Below are 15,149 nucleotides of genomic sequence, written 5' to 3'. Positions count from 1 at the left end.
TTGGATGTGAACAGTTATGTACTTTATTAATACTTCTTTACAACACTGTGGAGTATTACATTAGTCTCCAGATCAGCTGTGGTACATGATAGTCAGTGGGTCATTCATTGAAGGATCTTTTCAGCACCAGGAAAACAAAATACAATTGTGAAAAAAATACGATAAGAACTGTAGTAGGAAGTAAGTAAGAGGCAGCGAGGCTCTCTCCAGGTGTTGGTCTGAAGAAAAGAGTGGAGATTAAAGGAAAATTCCAGTCAAACTATCTTTTGGTATTTGCTTCTTTAGTCCACTGTTGCGAAACGCTTCATACTGGGCCACGTTCTGTATTTTGAAAGTTCTATATCTTGAAAACTTGATTGCTGACATGCAAAACATTTAGGAACTATCAACAGTAGAATAATGAAACAAATACCAAAATATAGTTTTCGACTGGTATTTTCCTTTAAGACCAGGGTTCAGTCCCAAATAGCACCCTATTCCCTATATAGTTAATTACTTTTGACCAGGGCCAGTAGGGCACTCGTCAAAAGTAGGGCACTGGTCAAAAGTAGTGCACTATATAGGGAATAGGGTGCCATTTGGGAATCACTCCAGGTTGTAAGAAATGGATGGGTTAACATCCAGGTCAAAGCGCAGGCAGTTCTGGAGGTGGTATCTGAAACAGCAGGGAAAGCACAGCACCACACCGGCAAGATGCAGAGAGAGCCCAGCTAGTGAGAGTAAGGACAGAGACACTGTCCTCCAATACAGACTACAGGATGTGGCATTCAAACCAGCCATTGCTTCTTCTGTCGCTTCAAACTGTTATTTCCCAGAGGATGGTTAACAAATCCAGTAGGAAGAAAGAAAAGTTATTGTTTACTTCTCAAAGAGGACACCGAGCAGAGGGATGAATGTGGCAGACTGACCAAGAAAGAGATCGGAAAAACAGCTGCAAACAGTTAGTCTTAAGAGCAACTTACTCAACTGAAAAATCCCTTACATCCCCACACATTTTTTTTTTTAGCATAGAAGTTCCACAAAACCCCCAGTTAATTTACAGTACTAATCCAGCCCACTCTTCATCTGTTACCAACATGGTGAGCTATAACAAAGGCATCATCTGCTACACACTCTACAATACCGGACATCTTTTTTTCAACGTTATTTTCAATAACTTAAAAATCATTCCCGTTTAAAAGTGCAAATCCATTAAAAGATGAGTTTGACTGGATGGGAAATGGTCATGAAAAGTCAGATGTTCAGTGTTTTCTTGTGCAAAGTAATGTTATAATAATAGTAATAAATGTCTCATAGCTTGCTTTACTTTCTCACTTAACTCAATTTCTGTCCCAATCTGAAACCTTTCTGAGGATATCCCAATTCCAGTAACAGAGAGGAATCCCCTAATGGTCCCAGAGAGGAATATCATATATCATCTCAACTTTAAAAAACAAAGGGGTCAAAAACCTCTAGGTCTGGTCCCCATTGTGACATGGTCCCATTATACACTTTACACATCATCTTTAAAAACAAAGTCCAAACAATTAAGTAAAACAATCATGGAAATATCACAAAATAATACAGAGCTAATAGGATAAATGAAGTGTAATGCTTTGATGAGCTAAAAAAAAAAAAGTGTGTGCTGGAACGGAAAGGGAGAGGTTATTGGTTGTTTTTTCAGTCACATGACCTGGGTCTGGGGTCTGTGTACAGCAGCTTCCCTTGCCAGGCTTGTTGAAGACACAGGACTGGGACTGAGGCTAGTATACTGCATACTAGTACATCCACCCTGATCTTTACCTACAAATCCCTGTCTGAGGGATAGGTAGAGGAGTCTCTGCCATGTTTCACTGGGGTAGCTATCACTCAGGTAAAGGCAGACTGGCAAGAGTCCTTATCTCTGAGCCTTACCGCTAACCAATGAGCTTTGAGTCCCCTATTTCTAACCATAACCACTAACCAATGAGCTTTGAGTCCCCATGTCTGTCCTAACATAAACCTTATCCACTTGGTTCTCTCTATTTGGCCGTAACCAGTGACAACAATCACCAAGGGAAACCATGAGAGAGACCTGGGAGCATGGGCACTAGGGAGGCGACAACATGACTCTAGAGACGATTCCCAGTGAAGGCAACATTTTCAAGTAAACACTAAAGAAGGACGAGGGAAAAAATCAAAACAAAACATTTGGGAAAATAAATGGTTGTGGTTGTGAGGAACTAGTCATTTATAGTGAGTGAAATAGAAAAAAAAAAAGAGGAGGAAAGACATCTTTCCAGGGGTGTGGAGTTAATTTAAGGGGCTGAAGTTCGTCCCGGCTCTGCCCAGAATGTGCGAAGTAGTGTTTTGGGTAACAGTCTCTGTGGTTGGTTCTCTCCCAGTAAAGATGGGTGTGAGTTGGTCTGGTTGAGTCTGGACTAGGTCTTCTGTTCTGTTCCGGCTGTGGGGGAGGGTGTGCTCTCTGGCTTCAGGATCTGATACGTGATGAGGTACTCTGGGTATGCCTGAGGAATACAGTGGGACAGGACAGACAAGTTATTGTCATGGGTGTGTTTGGGTGTGTGTAGGCGTCCACATGCTTCCCATTCCAAACAGTTTGGAACAGTTTGTGTATATATTATGATGACATTTTGTGATGTTTTTGTTCGTTTTGGTCTTTGGCAAGGGTTTTTCCAGCTGTTCGTGCACACCCAAAAAATGATTGAGGCAAGCCGAAGTCTACACTAATTATGATTATTATTATTACACCCCTTCGTCAGTGATTGGTCAACAGTAGGGATTCTTCAACTAATCGTTTTCATGCACATTTTTTCACTTGAGAAATACTGCACCAAACATCTTAGTTAGATGTAAAATTGCGTGACTAAGATCTCCTCGGCAAAAACATAATTAATGACAGATTTCTTGAGTTATTTTAGATTAATTCGGACTATTCTATTCTACAGCGTCTCAATATGGACAAACAGTTCTATTGCCGCTTTTTTTCTCGTATTACAAGCAAAAGTATTTTAAGGGAGTATGCAAGCACACTCGTTCGGTTCGCCTAGCTGAGTTCGGTTAAGCGCCAGCCGAACTGAAGCATGCTGACACCTTTAGACTGACCTGTTCTCCTCTGTAGATGACATACTCTGCGTATGCCAGTCCGTTGACGCTTGGCCGGCCGATTACCGAGTGGTGTCCAGGGGGGGCATGGGCCATCTTCATGGCACTGAACTGGAGGAAGGACTTGCCCAGGGTCACTCTGCAGAACAACATCTGCCTGCAACACACAACAACCCAACACACAAACACCTGTAATAAACAACCTAACACACATCAGAATACTACACACAACTTGAATTCATTCATAACACACACACACACACACACACACACACACACACACACATCAGAACACCACATACAACGGCTTGCAATACACGTCACCACACAGACCATACGGATTATAATACCAGCATACACACAACAGCCTCTGCCTGCAGTACACATCACACATATTATTAAGGATTGTCTGGAGTGAGTCTGACCTGTGGCAGATGTAGCAGGAGCGGTCTTTGTGTGTGGGGCAGCCCGTGCCCCCTCCTATCCCATACACGTACTGGTTACTCTTGGAGGAGTTCTCTGCAAAATAGATGCCCGCTCCGAACATGCCTCCGATGTAGGCATGCCGCTCGTCAAAACCCTTATGTATGATAGCGTTGATGAATGGAGAACCTGACAGAGGAGAGGAAGAGAAGGAGAGGAAAGATCGATGTCAAAATCAACTAATTCAGCATAGACGTTATAACAGAGAACCCATTGTGTTTCTTCACCAGAAATGACAGGAAAGCCTGCAGAGGTACTGGTAACTTACCGTGGAAAAGCATGCGTTCGTTGTGATGGTTGTGGTTTTCATCAGCAATCTCTTTCTGTCTGTGTGAGTACCTCTCCCTCAACTTCTTATTCACCACCTTCTGGATCTACAGACAGACAGAGCACACACAGTCAGACTCATACACAGCTACAGAGACAACAGAACTACCCACATGCTAAAATCTTCCACAAAGAGGTGTTTATTGAGGACAAAAAATGGATTTGGGGAGGTTGTCTCCTCTCCAGGTGCCTACGACTCACCTTTAGAATGTTGTACCTGCTGAAGACCCCACCTGCGTTGCCTCCGTCCCGGTGCTCTCGGATCGTACTTTGCAACTGCAAGCAGATACACACAGCTAGGGTCAGAAAGGGGAGAGTACTGCACAGGGCACCTATCATCAGTCTGAAGACAGAGATCTACTGGCCCCATCAGTGAATCAACAATGTTTCCATTCCAGATAATGATGTAGAGTACATACTTCCTCTTCTACAGACTGGAACTCCTTATCGTCAGTGGCCAGGTCTATGAGCACCGTACCCTGACTGGCACAGTGGAACGTCAGGTACGGGTTAGCACCTGGAGCAGTGGGATAATAACACAACAACAACAACAACAACAAATGAGAAACCACAGTAACAGCGCTATAGGCGATGTTCTATAAGTAGGAGGTTGTACTGAGAGACATCAGGTATGGGTTAGCAGCAGTGTCATCTGTTGTTTCATAAGAGGTTAAACAGTCCTCCTGAATAACATTGAACTCTTGTCAATAAGCCAGTGTGGCCAATAAGGCCGTTTTATAAGAAATCAATAAGGGATAAGATGAATGTAATATGGATATGATCCAGCAGGCAGTATCTTGGCTGAGCTCTGGCTCTCTGACCTTGCTGTCCTCCCAGGAGTCTCTCCACGCCTTTGACGAGTTTGTGGCGGTGACCGTAGGCGTTGATCCCAATCTCCTTCAGCTCCTCGTGGCCCATATCAGCCAGGACATCCAGCGAAATCTACACGGAAACAGAGCACATTCAGCCAACCAGAGCAGGGGCAGAGGACAGCCTGTCCTAAACACAGCCAAACATAATATCATAAGAACCAAGGGACACTAACAGTGCAGAGAACAGCAAGTCACCGTCTACTGCTAATGTGACATTTGGAATGACAAATCGGAACACTTAAAATTCCATTAAAATGTATATTTTGGATTTATTTTCAATTTCGTTTTGCTCTCATCTCTTATTAAAGTATAGTCGCTGGGCCCCTTCTTCTAGCCCTTTTTGCAGCCTACCATGACCCATATGTACCAAGATATGAGTCAGGTTTAGAGCTCTCTCTCTCTCTCAGTGGAAACCCTCAGTCATCCAGCCAGTGCAGTGAGTTGTGTAAAATCACTCCACCCAATGAGGGGATAAACTTAGCCAGTGAAGGAGGAGAAGAGAGGGATTTAAATGGGTGACTCACTACTAAACTGCATGTTCACTGATCAACCACACTGGAGAATCCTTATTCACAGCAGCATACAACATCATCATCATCCAGCCCACTCAAAACACACACCTTCAGATATGGACAAATAAACAAACGCTCACACGATCATAGAGAGAGTATAACGTTGAGACTGTATGTAGAGGCTGTGGTGTGAGCATGGGGTGTGTTAGTGACTGAGTGTGGGGGACCCTTCATTTTTTATTCACTGAGCAAATATCCCCTGAATTATCTTTCTCTCTCTCACACTCCCAATCTCAAAGAGCCTCATCCTTGGCTATCCTTCACACGTATGACAGGTCTGTCACACACTGGCCACCAGGGCGGTGGCCCTGTCTAATCAATCAGGAAAAGGAACCACCCACATATGTGACTAGGATACAGATGTGATAATGGTAAGGAACAAATATGGTACGAGAACAAATGACTTCACATACATCTCATAAGCTCCTCCCACATCCGAATGACTGAAACATTCTCCTTTAGCAGTGACTCCCCCCCACCCCCTCCTTCATGTTACTTCTCTCTAGCTCTTTCCTAGCCAGGCTACTCTGATTCTGAACAGGAAGGTTAAATCAGGTCTGATTTGCTCTCCTCTCCAGACCTCCTCCCTCTGCTCCTCGCTGTAGGGACTCATCTGCTCATCTATGTGTAAATGACAGCCCTCTCTGTCCCAGCATCACTACCATTTCACCTGGCATGGCGCTCCACACACTCCCAACGCCACACGCCGCTCTGCGTGGAACATTCCCCCTAAAACTAATCAGCAGTGGGATGAAGAGGTCAGCCTAAACTACCCTGCTGGAGACCAGGAGACACAGGGCACTTGGAGAGGAAAGAAAGAGAGAAAGAAAGAAAGAAAGAAAGAGAGAGAGAGAGAGAGAAAGAAAGAGAGAAAGAAAGAAAGAAAGAGAGAAAGAAAGAAAGAAAGAAAGAAAGAAAGAGAGAAGAGAGAAGAGAGAGAGAGAGAGAGAGAGAGAGAGAGAGAGAGAGAGAGAGAGAGAGAGAGAGAGAGAGAGAGAGAGAGAGAGAGAGAGAGAGAGAGAGAGAGAGAGAGAGAGAGAGAGAGAGAGAGAGAGAGAGAGAGAGAGAGAGAGAGAGAGAGAGAGAGAGAGAGAGAGAGAGAGAGAGAGAGAGAGAGAGAGAGAGAGAGAGAGAGAGAGAAAAAGAAAGAAAGAAAGAAAGAAAGAAAGAAAGAAAGAAAGAAAGAAAGAAAGAAAGAAAGAAAGAAAGAAAGAAGAAAGAGAGAAAGAAAGAAAGAGAGAAAGAGAGAAAGAGAGAGCGGGAGATAGAGAGAACAGTGGGGGCAGTCTGCTGTGGGGGCAGTCTGCTCCGCAGGATGAGGGTAATTTCAGTGTCTGGTCATGCAGCACGGTAAAGTCGGACTTCAGCTTGACTCGGAGTGAGATGATCTGTCTCTATGGATGAGACAGGCAGGCAATACTACTGACTGACTGACTGACTGTGGAAAGCTCCAGTAAAGCTCCAGTAAAAAGGCCAGCAGCAGGCAGAGGCATGGATGACAGATTGATTGAGAGTTTAGCATTTTAGGTTTGTGGTGTGAGTGATTGGGCAACAGTAAACGTGAAAGTGATTGGCTCATACAGGGACCACTAGGATACGTGCATTTACCTGTTCCCTCTCGAAGATGTCGCGCAGGTGCTCCAACCCCAAGCTCTTCAGGAACTGGCTGATGTTCATGTCTAAGATGGCTGTTGAATGAAACACAAAACAGACAAAACTGCTTAAATACAGTCAGATAATTAGGCTAACTGTTTCTCATATGTATAAGAGTATGATGTGATGTAATTTGAATCACTGTTGATGCCAAAGAAAAATGTCCATCCTTGGCTGGACATAAAGCTGTATAATATTCTATTATACTGTATATAAAACTCGGAGGGGTTACGTACTCTCTCCGTCCTTCCTGTCGGACCCGGTGGCTCCATCTGCAGGCCCGGTGGCTCCAGCCACAGTGAGCTCGCTGAGGGACCCGGCCAGGTTGTCTATGCTACTGGCTGCAGACAAGCAGGAGGGCGTGGACGCCGGAGAGATGACTGCTGCACTGACCACTGAGGCGCTGACCACCGTGGCCTGAGGCTTGAAGCAGCTGGGCAGGGTATCTATCAGCAGTGCTCTGATGTCATCAGCCTGAGAGAGAGGAGACAAGAAACAGACAATGTAATGATGATACTATGACAAACATATTCATTGATTTACACAGTAAACCATATAGCTCATTCATCTGAAGGAAGGTCTTAATTGCCTAAAGTTCTCAAAATCAGAACATGATTAAAATCGGTGAGGACCTCATAACACGCTACGGTTGTGTATTAAAGTTTTACAAGGCAGAGAGGTCATTCCCTGAGGTAATTACAAATGTGTATGTATCCGTATATATCCGCGTATGTGTGTATCCACGTACAGTGCATTCGGAAAGTATTCAGACCCCTTGACTTTTCCACATTTTGGCTTATTCTAAAATGGATTTTAAAAAGAAATCATCCTCAGCAATCTACACACTATACCCCATAATGACAAAGAGAAAACAGGTTATTAGAAAAGTTTGCAATTTTTTTTTAAATAAAACATCCAGACCCTTTACTATGAGACACGAAATTTAGCTCAGATGCATCTTGTTTCCATTGATCATCCTTGAGATGTTTCTACAACTTGATTGGAGTCCACCTGTGGTAAATTCAATTGATTGGACATGATTTGGAAAGGCACACACCTGTCTATATAAGGTCCCACAGTTGACAGTGCATGTCAGAGCAAAAACCAAGCCATGAGGTCGAAGGAATTGTCCGTAGAGCGCCGAGACAGGATTGTGTCGAGGCACAGATCTGGGGAAGGGTACCAAAAAATGTCTGCAGACACAGTGGCCTCCATCATTCTTAAATGGAAGAAGTTTGGAACCACTAAGACTCTTCCTAGAGCTGACCGCCCAGCCAAACTGAGCAATCGGGGGAGTAGGGCCTTGATCAGGGAGGTGACCAAGAACCTGATGGTCACTGACAGAGCTCCAGAGTTCCTCTGTGGAGATGGGAGAACCATCTCTGCAGCACTCCACCAATCAGGCCTTTACGGTAGAGTGGGCAAACGGAAGCCACTCCTCAGTAAAAGGCACATGACAGCCCGCTTGGAGTTTGCCAAAAGGCAACTAAAGACTCTCAGACCATGAGAAACAAGATTCTCTGGTCTGATGAAACCAAGATTGAACTCTTTGGCCTGAATGCCAAGCGTCACGTCTGGAGGAAACCTGGCACAATCCCTACGGTGAAGCATGGTGGTGGCAGCATCATGCTGTGGGGATGTTTTTCAGCGGCAGGGAGACTAGTCAGGATCGAGGCAAAGATGAACGGAGCAAATTACAGAGAGATCCTTGATGAAAACCTGCTCCAGAGCGCTCAGGACCTCACTGGGGCGAAGGTTCACCTTCCAACAGGACAATGACCCTAAGCACACAGCCAAGACAACGAAGGAGTGGCTTCGGGACAAGTCTCTGAATGTCCTTGAGTGGCCCAGCCAGAGCCCAGACTTGAACCCGATCTAACATCTCTGGAGAGACCTGAAAATAGCTGTGCAGCAACGCTCCAACCTGACAGAGCTTGAGAGGATCTGCAGAGAAGAATGGGAGAAACTCCCCAAATACAGGTGTGCCATGCTTGTAGCGTCATACCCAAGAAGACCCGATGCTGTAATGGCTGCCAAAGGTGTATCAACAAAGTACTGAGTAAAGGGTCTGAATACTTATGTAAATATGATATCCGTTTGTAATTTTTTTATGAATTAGCAAACATTTCTAAAAACCTGTTTTTGGTTTATCATTATGGGGTAGTGTGTAGATTGTTTTTCCTCATCAATCTAATCAATTTTAGAATAAGGCTGTAACATAACAAAATGTGGAAAAAGTCAAGGGGTCTGAATACTTTCCGAAGGCACTGTATATCCGTGTGTGTGTGTGTGTGTACCGTAGCCAGGTCCAGTGGCGTCTGTCCCTCCTGGTTCTTCATGCTAGGGTCAGCTCCGTGGGCCAGTAGCAGAGCACACAGCTGGGTCCGGCCTTTCTGAGCCGCTTCGTGGAGCGGGGTGAAGGCCCACTTATCTGTAGCGTTCACACACGTGTTGTACTTGATCAGGAGAGCAGCTATATCCACGTGCTGAGGGAGAAACAACAGGAACGTGTTAGGCTAAAACTGAATGTATGAGTGAATCAGTTAAATCCATGACTCATCATGTGCTTCTCTTATTGACAGAGAATTTACAGATCCATCCACATCAACCTCTATCTGAAAGCTATAGTGCATTTTGTTTCTACAGAAAGCGTCAATGCGTTTTAAGGTCTCAGCAATGTAGAGTCATGCTATGCTCTGACTCACTCAGGAGTCACAACTCACTGAGCTAGTCGGCTGGACATGCCCTACTCAGCCGGCTCGCCAGACTGGCCTCTGTGCCCCGCACTCCTCCCCCACACTATGCTGTAATGAGCCGAGCCCAATGACATTCATCACCACTCACAGTGGCCCTACGGAATACAGACGATAAGTCCCAGTCAAGGTCAGCCAGCCGACCCACGGGCCTTAAGAGCGCACGCACACACAGGCAGTCAAAGCAGCACATTGGCAGACAGCAGCAAGAGGAGGAGCAGGTCTCAGGACCCATGCCAAGGGGCAGCAGGGTGGGCGCTGGACTGGACTGACAACTGTCCCAGAACCCAGGACTGTTATGCAAGCAGCAGCCTGCTCTGAGCTTCCTGCTTGGGCCTAATCATGTCCCCAGGGCCCCACACACTGCTGCTGGCCCACACACTGCTGCTGGACTAAACAATGGCATAAACAACAAAAACAACGGCCATTCGTGCTGCTTATTAGCTTAACAAATGGCACAGTTTCCCATCTGTGTCATCTCAATGGTCAGAGCTGTTCCCTGAGATAGTGTTTCATTTAGGTTGGGAGAGGCTTTGGTTGGGTTGGGAGAGGGTTTGCTTGTGGCTTGGACAGTTACTTGGCTAATTTGATTTAGACTAGATAGTGTTTACTGTCAGTGCTGCTGTGCTCTGTCTTTCTCTCTTTTCCTCTGTGACCACTCTCAGTATCATCTCCATATCAGCCAGTGTTTACACTGCATCTCCCTCACTAGGCCACGCCAGGGTTCCCTACTAAATGAATTATGAAACGCAGTGTTGTATGAAAAGTTGATGAGCTCCTTCAGCCTTGGAGGGACCTCTACATCACACCATTTACACACACGCCACAATGCATCACACTCAGGAACACAACAAATTGTGTTTGGCATAAGGAGGAAGCACAGGGAGGCCATGTGGGGGAACATGAGTAGAGAGGAGCTCTGATTGGCTCAGTAAATGGTAAGTAAACCTGCTGTCCACCTGGCACACTTTCCTTCAACACCAACAATTCTGGTGTTAGAAATAATACAGTAGTCAATACTTTTTGGGCTCCATGGGATGGAGAAGAAGGGATGAGGTGAGATACTCACCCCATAAGAGGCAGCGTTGTGGAGGGGGATGAAGTTATGGTACTCACCCCATAAGAGGCAGCGTTCTGAAGGGGGATGAGGTGAGGTACTCACCCCATAAGAGGCAGCGTTGTGGAGGGGGATGAGGTGAGGTACTCACCCCATAAGAGGCAGTGTTCTGAAGGGGGATGAGGTTATGGTACTCACCCCATAAGAGGCAGCGTTGTGGAGGGGGATGAGGTTATGGTCCTCACCCCATAAGAGGCAGCGTTGTGGAGGGGGATGAGGTGAGGTACTCACCCCATAAGAGGCAGCGTTGTGGGGGGGATGAGGTGAGGTACTCACCCCATAAGAGGCAGCGTTGTGGAGGGAGATGAGGTTATGGTACTCACCCCATAAGAGGCAGCGTTGTGGAGGGGGGTGAGGTCATGGTCCTCACACCATAAGATGCAGCGTTGTCGAGGGGGATGAGGTGAGGTACTCACCCCATAAGAGGCAGCGTTGTGGAGGGGGATGAGGTGAGGTACTCACCACATAAGAGGCAGCGTTGTGGAGGGGGATGAGGTGAGGTACTCACCCCATAAGAGGCAGCGTTGTGGAGGGGGATGAGGTTATGGTACTCACCCCGTAAGAGGCAGCGTTGTGGAGGGGATGAGGTGAGGTACTCACCCCATAAGAGGCAGCGTTGTGGAGGGGGATGAGGTTATGGTACTCACCCCATAAGAGGCAGCGTTGTGGAGGGGGATGAGGTTATGGTACTCACCCCATAAGAGGCAGCGTTGTGGAGGGGGATGAGGTCATGGTCCTCACCCCATAAGAGGCAGCGTTGTGGAGGGGGATGAGGTGAGGTACTCACCCCATAAGAGGCAGCGTTGTGGAGGGGGCTGAGGTGAGGTACTCACCCCATAAGAGGCAGCGTTGTGGAGGGGGATGAGGTTATGGTACTCACCCCGTAAGAGGCAGCGTTGTGGAGGGGGATGAGGTTATGGTACTCACCCCATAAGAGGCAGCGTTGTGGAGGGGGATGAGGTTATGGTACTCATCCCATAAGAGGCAGCATTGTGGAGGGGGATGAGATTATGGTACTCACCCCGTAAGAGGCAGCGTTGTGGAGGGGGATGAGACCCCCCTTGTCTTGGGCGTTGACATCAGCTCCATGCTCCAGCAGGTACTCTGCTACCTCCAGGTTATTGTAGCCAGCTGTGGGGGGACACAAACACAGAATGGGATAATGTAGAGACAGAATGGGTTAATATAGAGACAGAATGGGTTAATATAGAGATAGAATGGGTTGATATAGAGACAGAATGGGTTGATATAGAGACAGAATGGGTTAATATAGAGACAGAATGGGTTAATATAGAGACAGAATGGTTAATATAGAGACAGAATGGGTTAATATAGAGACAGAATGGGTTAATATAGAGACAGAATGGGTTAATATAGAGACAGAAATGTGCTCATATGTATTGCCATGAAAACAGTGCAAAATGGTGCCTTTAGTCCTCACATTCTAGTGTTACTCTGGCACCATGTGGCTCAGTGTTCCATCTGACACTTGTATCTCAATCCCTCTCTTTCTCCCTCTTTTCTTTTCAGTATTCTTTAAAGGTCTCAAACGAGCTCAGCTTCATAGCAGGAGTGACCCTATGCCACTACAGCAATTTATTGTGTAAGACATTGAGCAGAAATAGAGAAATAAATACAGTTCTGCCGTGGTGTGGTGGACGCCACTGCTATTCTCCTCTCCACCCCTCTCATCTCTGTCCCCTTCTGCACCTCTTCTCTGTCCCTCTGCCCCTCTCCTCTATGCACCGCTCCTCTCTGTCCCTCTGCACCTCTCCTCTCTGCCCCTCTCCTCTATGCACTGCTCCTCTCTGTCCCTCTGCACCGCTCCTCTCTGCCCCTCTCCTCTATGCACCGCTCCTCTATGTCCCTCTGCCCCTCTCCTCTATGCACCGCTCCTCTGTCCCTCTGCACCGCTCCTCTCTGCCCCTCTCCTCTATGCACCGCTCCTCTGTCCCTCTGCACCGCTCCTCTCTGTCCCTCTGCACCTCTCCTCTCTGCCCCTCTCCTCTATGCACCGCTCCTCTGTCCCTCTGCACCTCTCCTCTCTGCCCCTCTCCTCTATGCACCGCTCCTCTGTCCCTCTGCACCGCTCCTCTCTGCCCCTCTCCTCTATGCACCGCTCCTCTGTCCCTCTGCACCTCTCCTCTCTGCCCCTCTCCTCTATGCACCGCTCCTCTCTGTCCCTCTGCACCGCTCCTCTCTGCCCCTCTCCTCTATGCACCGCTCCTCTGGCCCTCTGCACCGCTCCTCTCTGCCCCTCTCCTCTATGCACCGCTCCTCTCTGTCCCTCTGCACCGCTCCTCTCTGCCCCTCTCCTCTATGCACCGCTCCTCTGTCCCTCTGCACCTCTCCTCTCTGCCCCTCTCCTCTATGCACCGCTCCTCTGTCCCTCTGCACCGCTCCTCTCTGCCCCTCTCCTCTATGCACCGCTCCTCTCTGTCCCTCTGCACCGCTCCTCTGTCCCTCTGCACCGCTCCTCTCTGCCCCTCTCCTCTATGCACCGCTCCTCTGTCCCTCTGCACCGCTCCTCTCTGTCCCTCTGCACCTCTCCTCTCTGCCCCTCTCCTCTATGCACCGCTCCTCTGTCCCTCTGCACCTCTCCTCTCTGCCCCTCTCCTCTATGCACCGCTCCTCTGTCCCTCTGCACCGCTCCTCTATGCACCGCTCCTCTGTCCCTCTGCACCTCTCCTCTCTGCCCCTCTCCTCTATGCACCGCTCCTCTCTGTCCCTCTGCACCGCTCCTCTGTCCCTCTGCACCGCTCCTCTCTGCCCCTCTCCTCTATGCACCGCTCCTCTCTGTCCCTCTGCACCGCTCCTCTCTGTCCCTCTCCTCTATGCACTGCTCCTCTCTGCCCCTCTCCTCTATGCACCGCTCCTCTGTCCCTCTGCACCGCTCCTCTCTGCCCCTCTCCTCTATGCACCGCTCCTCTCTGTCCCTCTGCACCGCTCCTCTCTGTCCCTCTCCTCTATGCACTGCTCCTCTCTGCCCCTCTCCTCTATGCACCGCTCCCCTCTGTCCCTCTCCTCTATGCACCGCTCCTCTCTGTCCCTCTGCACCGCTCCCCTCCTCCACATTACTCCTCTGCTCCGCTCCTCTCCTCTCTGCTCCTCTCCTCTGCTTCCCTCCAGGACCTAGTCTAATTAACACTCATTATTAGCTGCAGCCCAATGCTGATACACACTGCTCTTGGTGTGTGTATTTCACTCTCAGACTCTCTCTTACTACAGAGACTGCTAATTCAAGTAATTCTCCTAGATTGGGTCTCTCACTCCTCTCCTCTCCTGTCCTCTGGTCAGTTCACCTCAGCTCTTCACTTTGTGAATGTGAGGGGAGATGTCTGTCTGGTACATTGACACACACACGCACACTACTACACACACACGCACACTACTAGACACACACACCCTTCTCACACACCTCTCCAAGCAGAAGGATGTTTGACTGGAGTTGTTCTGCTGAGGGCGATAATTAAGCTGCTGCGCTATGGACACTACAGACCTCAGAAACCTCCACTGCAGCATGGACTAGACCTGGCTTCAAATACTATTTAGGGTATTTCAATTACTTTCAAAGACTTTTGAAAGTAAGTATTTATATATTTGTATTTAAAAAGAAAAGTAGTTGAATATTGGAATGTATTTGAAAATACTAAAATAGATTGACTCAAATACACTCCCATGCATTTAACCCAGGTACTTAAAAATAGTAGGATATTTATATGAAAGTATTTGGAAACTATTTTCAAATACATCCAATAAAGGTAGTCCATGATTCGGGCCACAGTATTTGAAAATTATAAAATACACAGAACATATGTATAACAAATAATCAAACGCATATATTTGAAACCAGGTCTGGCACGGACCTCTAATTATCAGAAAGGAATTGAATGAGACAACAGACAGTAAGTTTTAGTGCTAGTATTACATGTAAACGTAATTCAAAAGTGGTTTTAGGTTATGGTAGCAATTGAAATTGAATAGGTTGAATCACCATCCACCCTATCTTAATTTATCCTGTGCTGTCTGAAGGTGTTAAGTTAACTGTGAAAACAAGTTGTGGTAGAAAGAGTGCGAGTATGTGAGACGAGGGGAGTCTACTCTGCTCCTCCGCCACCTAGAGAGTTCATACTGTAGGGTGTCCACCCACTCTGCCCAGAGTGGGTGAAAACGCTCTTTGGTGATGTAATTTCACATCCCATCCTCATGTTATAAAAAAAAAACATTTTACCAAGACAAATATGATTCTTCATGTTCTGAATTGTTCAGTGGGGTCTAACATATCATT

The 15,149-nt window shown here is 47.2% G+C and overlaps 1 protein-coding gene across 1 annotated transcript in view; it reads right to left on the bottom strand.

The window, feature by feature from the left end:
- The window catches only part of LOC311136498 (poly [ADP-ribose] polymerase tankyrase-1-like), a 117,701-nt gene continuing 102,552 nt past the window's right edge, over positions 1-15,149 (bottom strand). Inside the window, exons 17-27 of the mRNA XM_084170645.1 lie at positions 11,883-11,992; positions 9,289-9,477; positions 7,228-7,465; positions 6,947-7,026; positions 4,716-4,836; positions 4,314-4,411; positions 4,096-4,170; positions 3,836-3,941; positions 3,510-3,696; positions 3,085-3,241; positions 1-2,486 (exon numbers count right to left, since the gene is read on the bottom strand). Coding sequence (XP_084026771.1) covers positions 2,400-2,486; positions 3,085-3,241; positions 3,510-3,696; positions 3,836-3,941; positions 4,096-4,170; positions 4,314-4,411; positions 4,716-4,836; positions 6,947-7,026; positions 7,228-7,465; positions 9,289-9,477; positions 11,883-11,992 — 1,448 coding nt within the window. The 3' untranslated portion in view covers positions 1-2,399. The remainder of the gene's footprint in view (positions 2,487-3,084; positions 3,242-3,509; positions 3,697-3,835; positions 3,942-4,095; positions 4,171-4,313; positions 4,412-4,715; positions 4,837-6,946; positions 7,027-7,227; positions 7,466-9,288; positions 9,478-11,882; positions 11,993-15,149) is intronic.

The sequence above is a fragment of the Coregonus lavaretus genome, assembly GCF_964263955.1.
Source record: "Coregonus lavaretus genome assembly, chromosome: 10".
Taxonomy (NCBI): Eukaryota; Metazoa; Chordata; class Actinopteri; order Salmoniformes; family Salmonidae; genus Coregonus; species Coregonus lavaretus.
The sequence above is the reverse complement of the archived record's forward strand: the minus strand, read 5'-3'. Positions and strand labels throughout refer to the sequence as shown.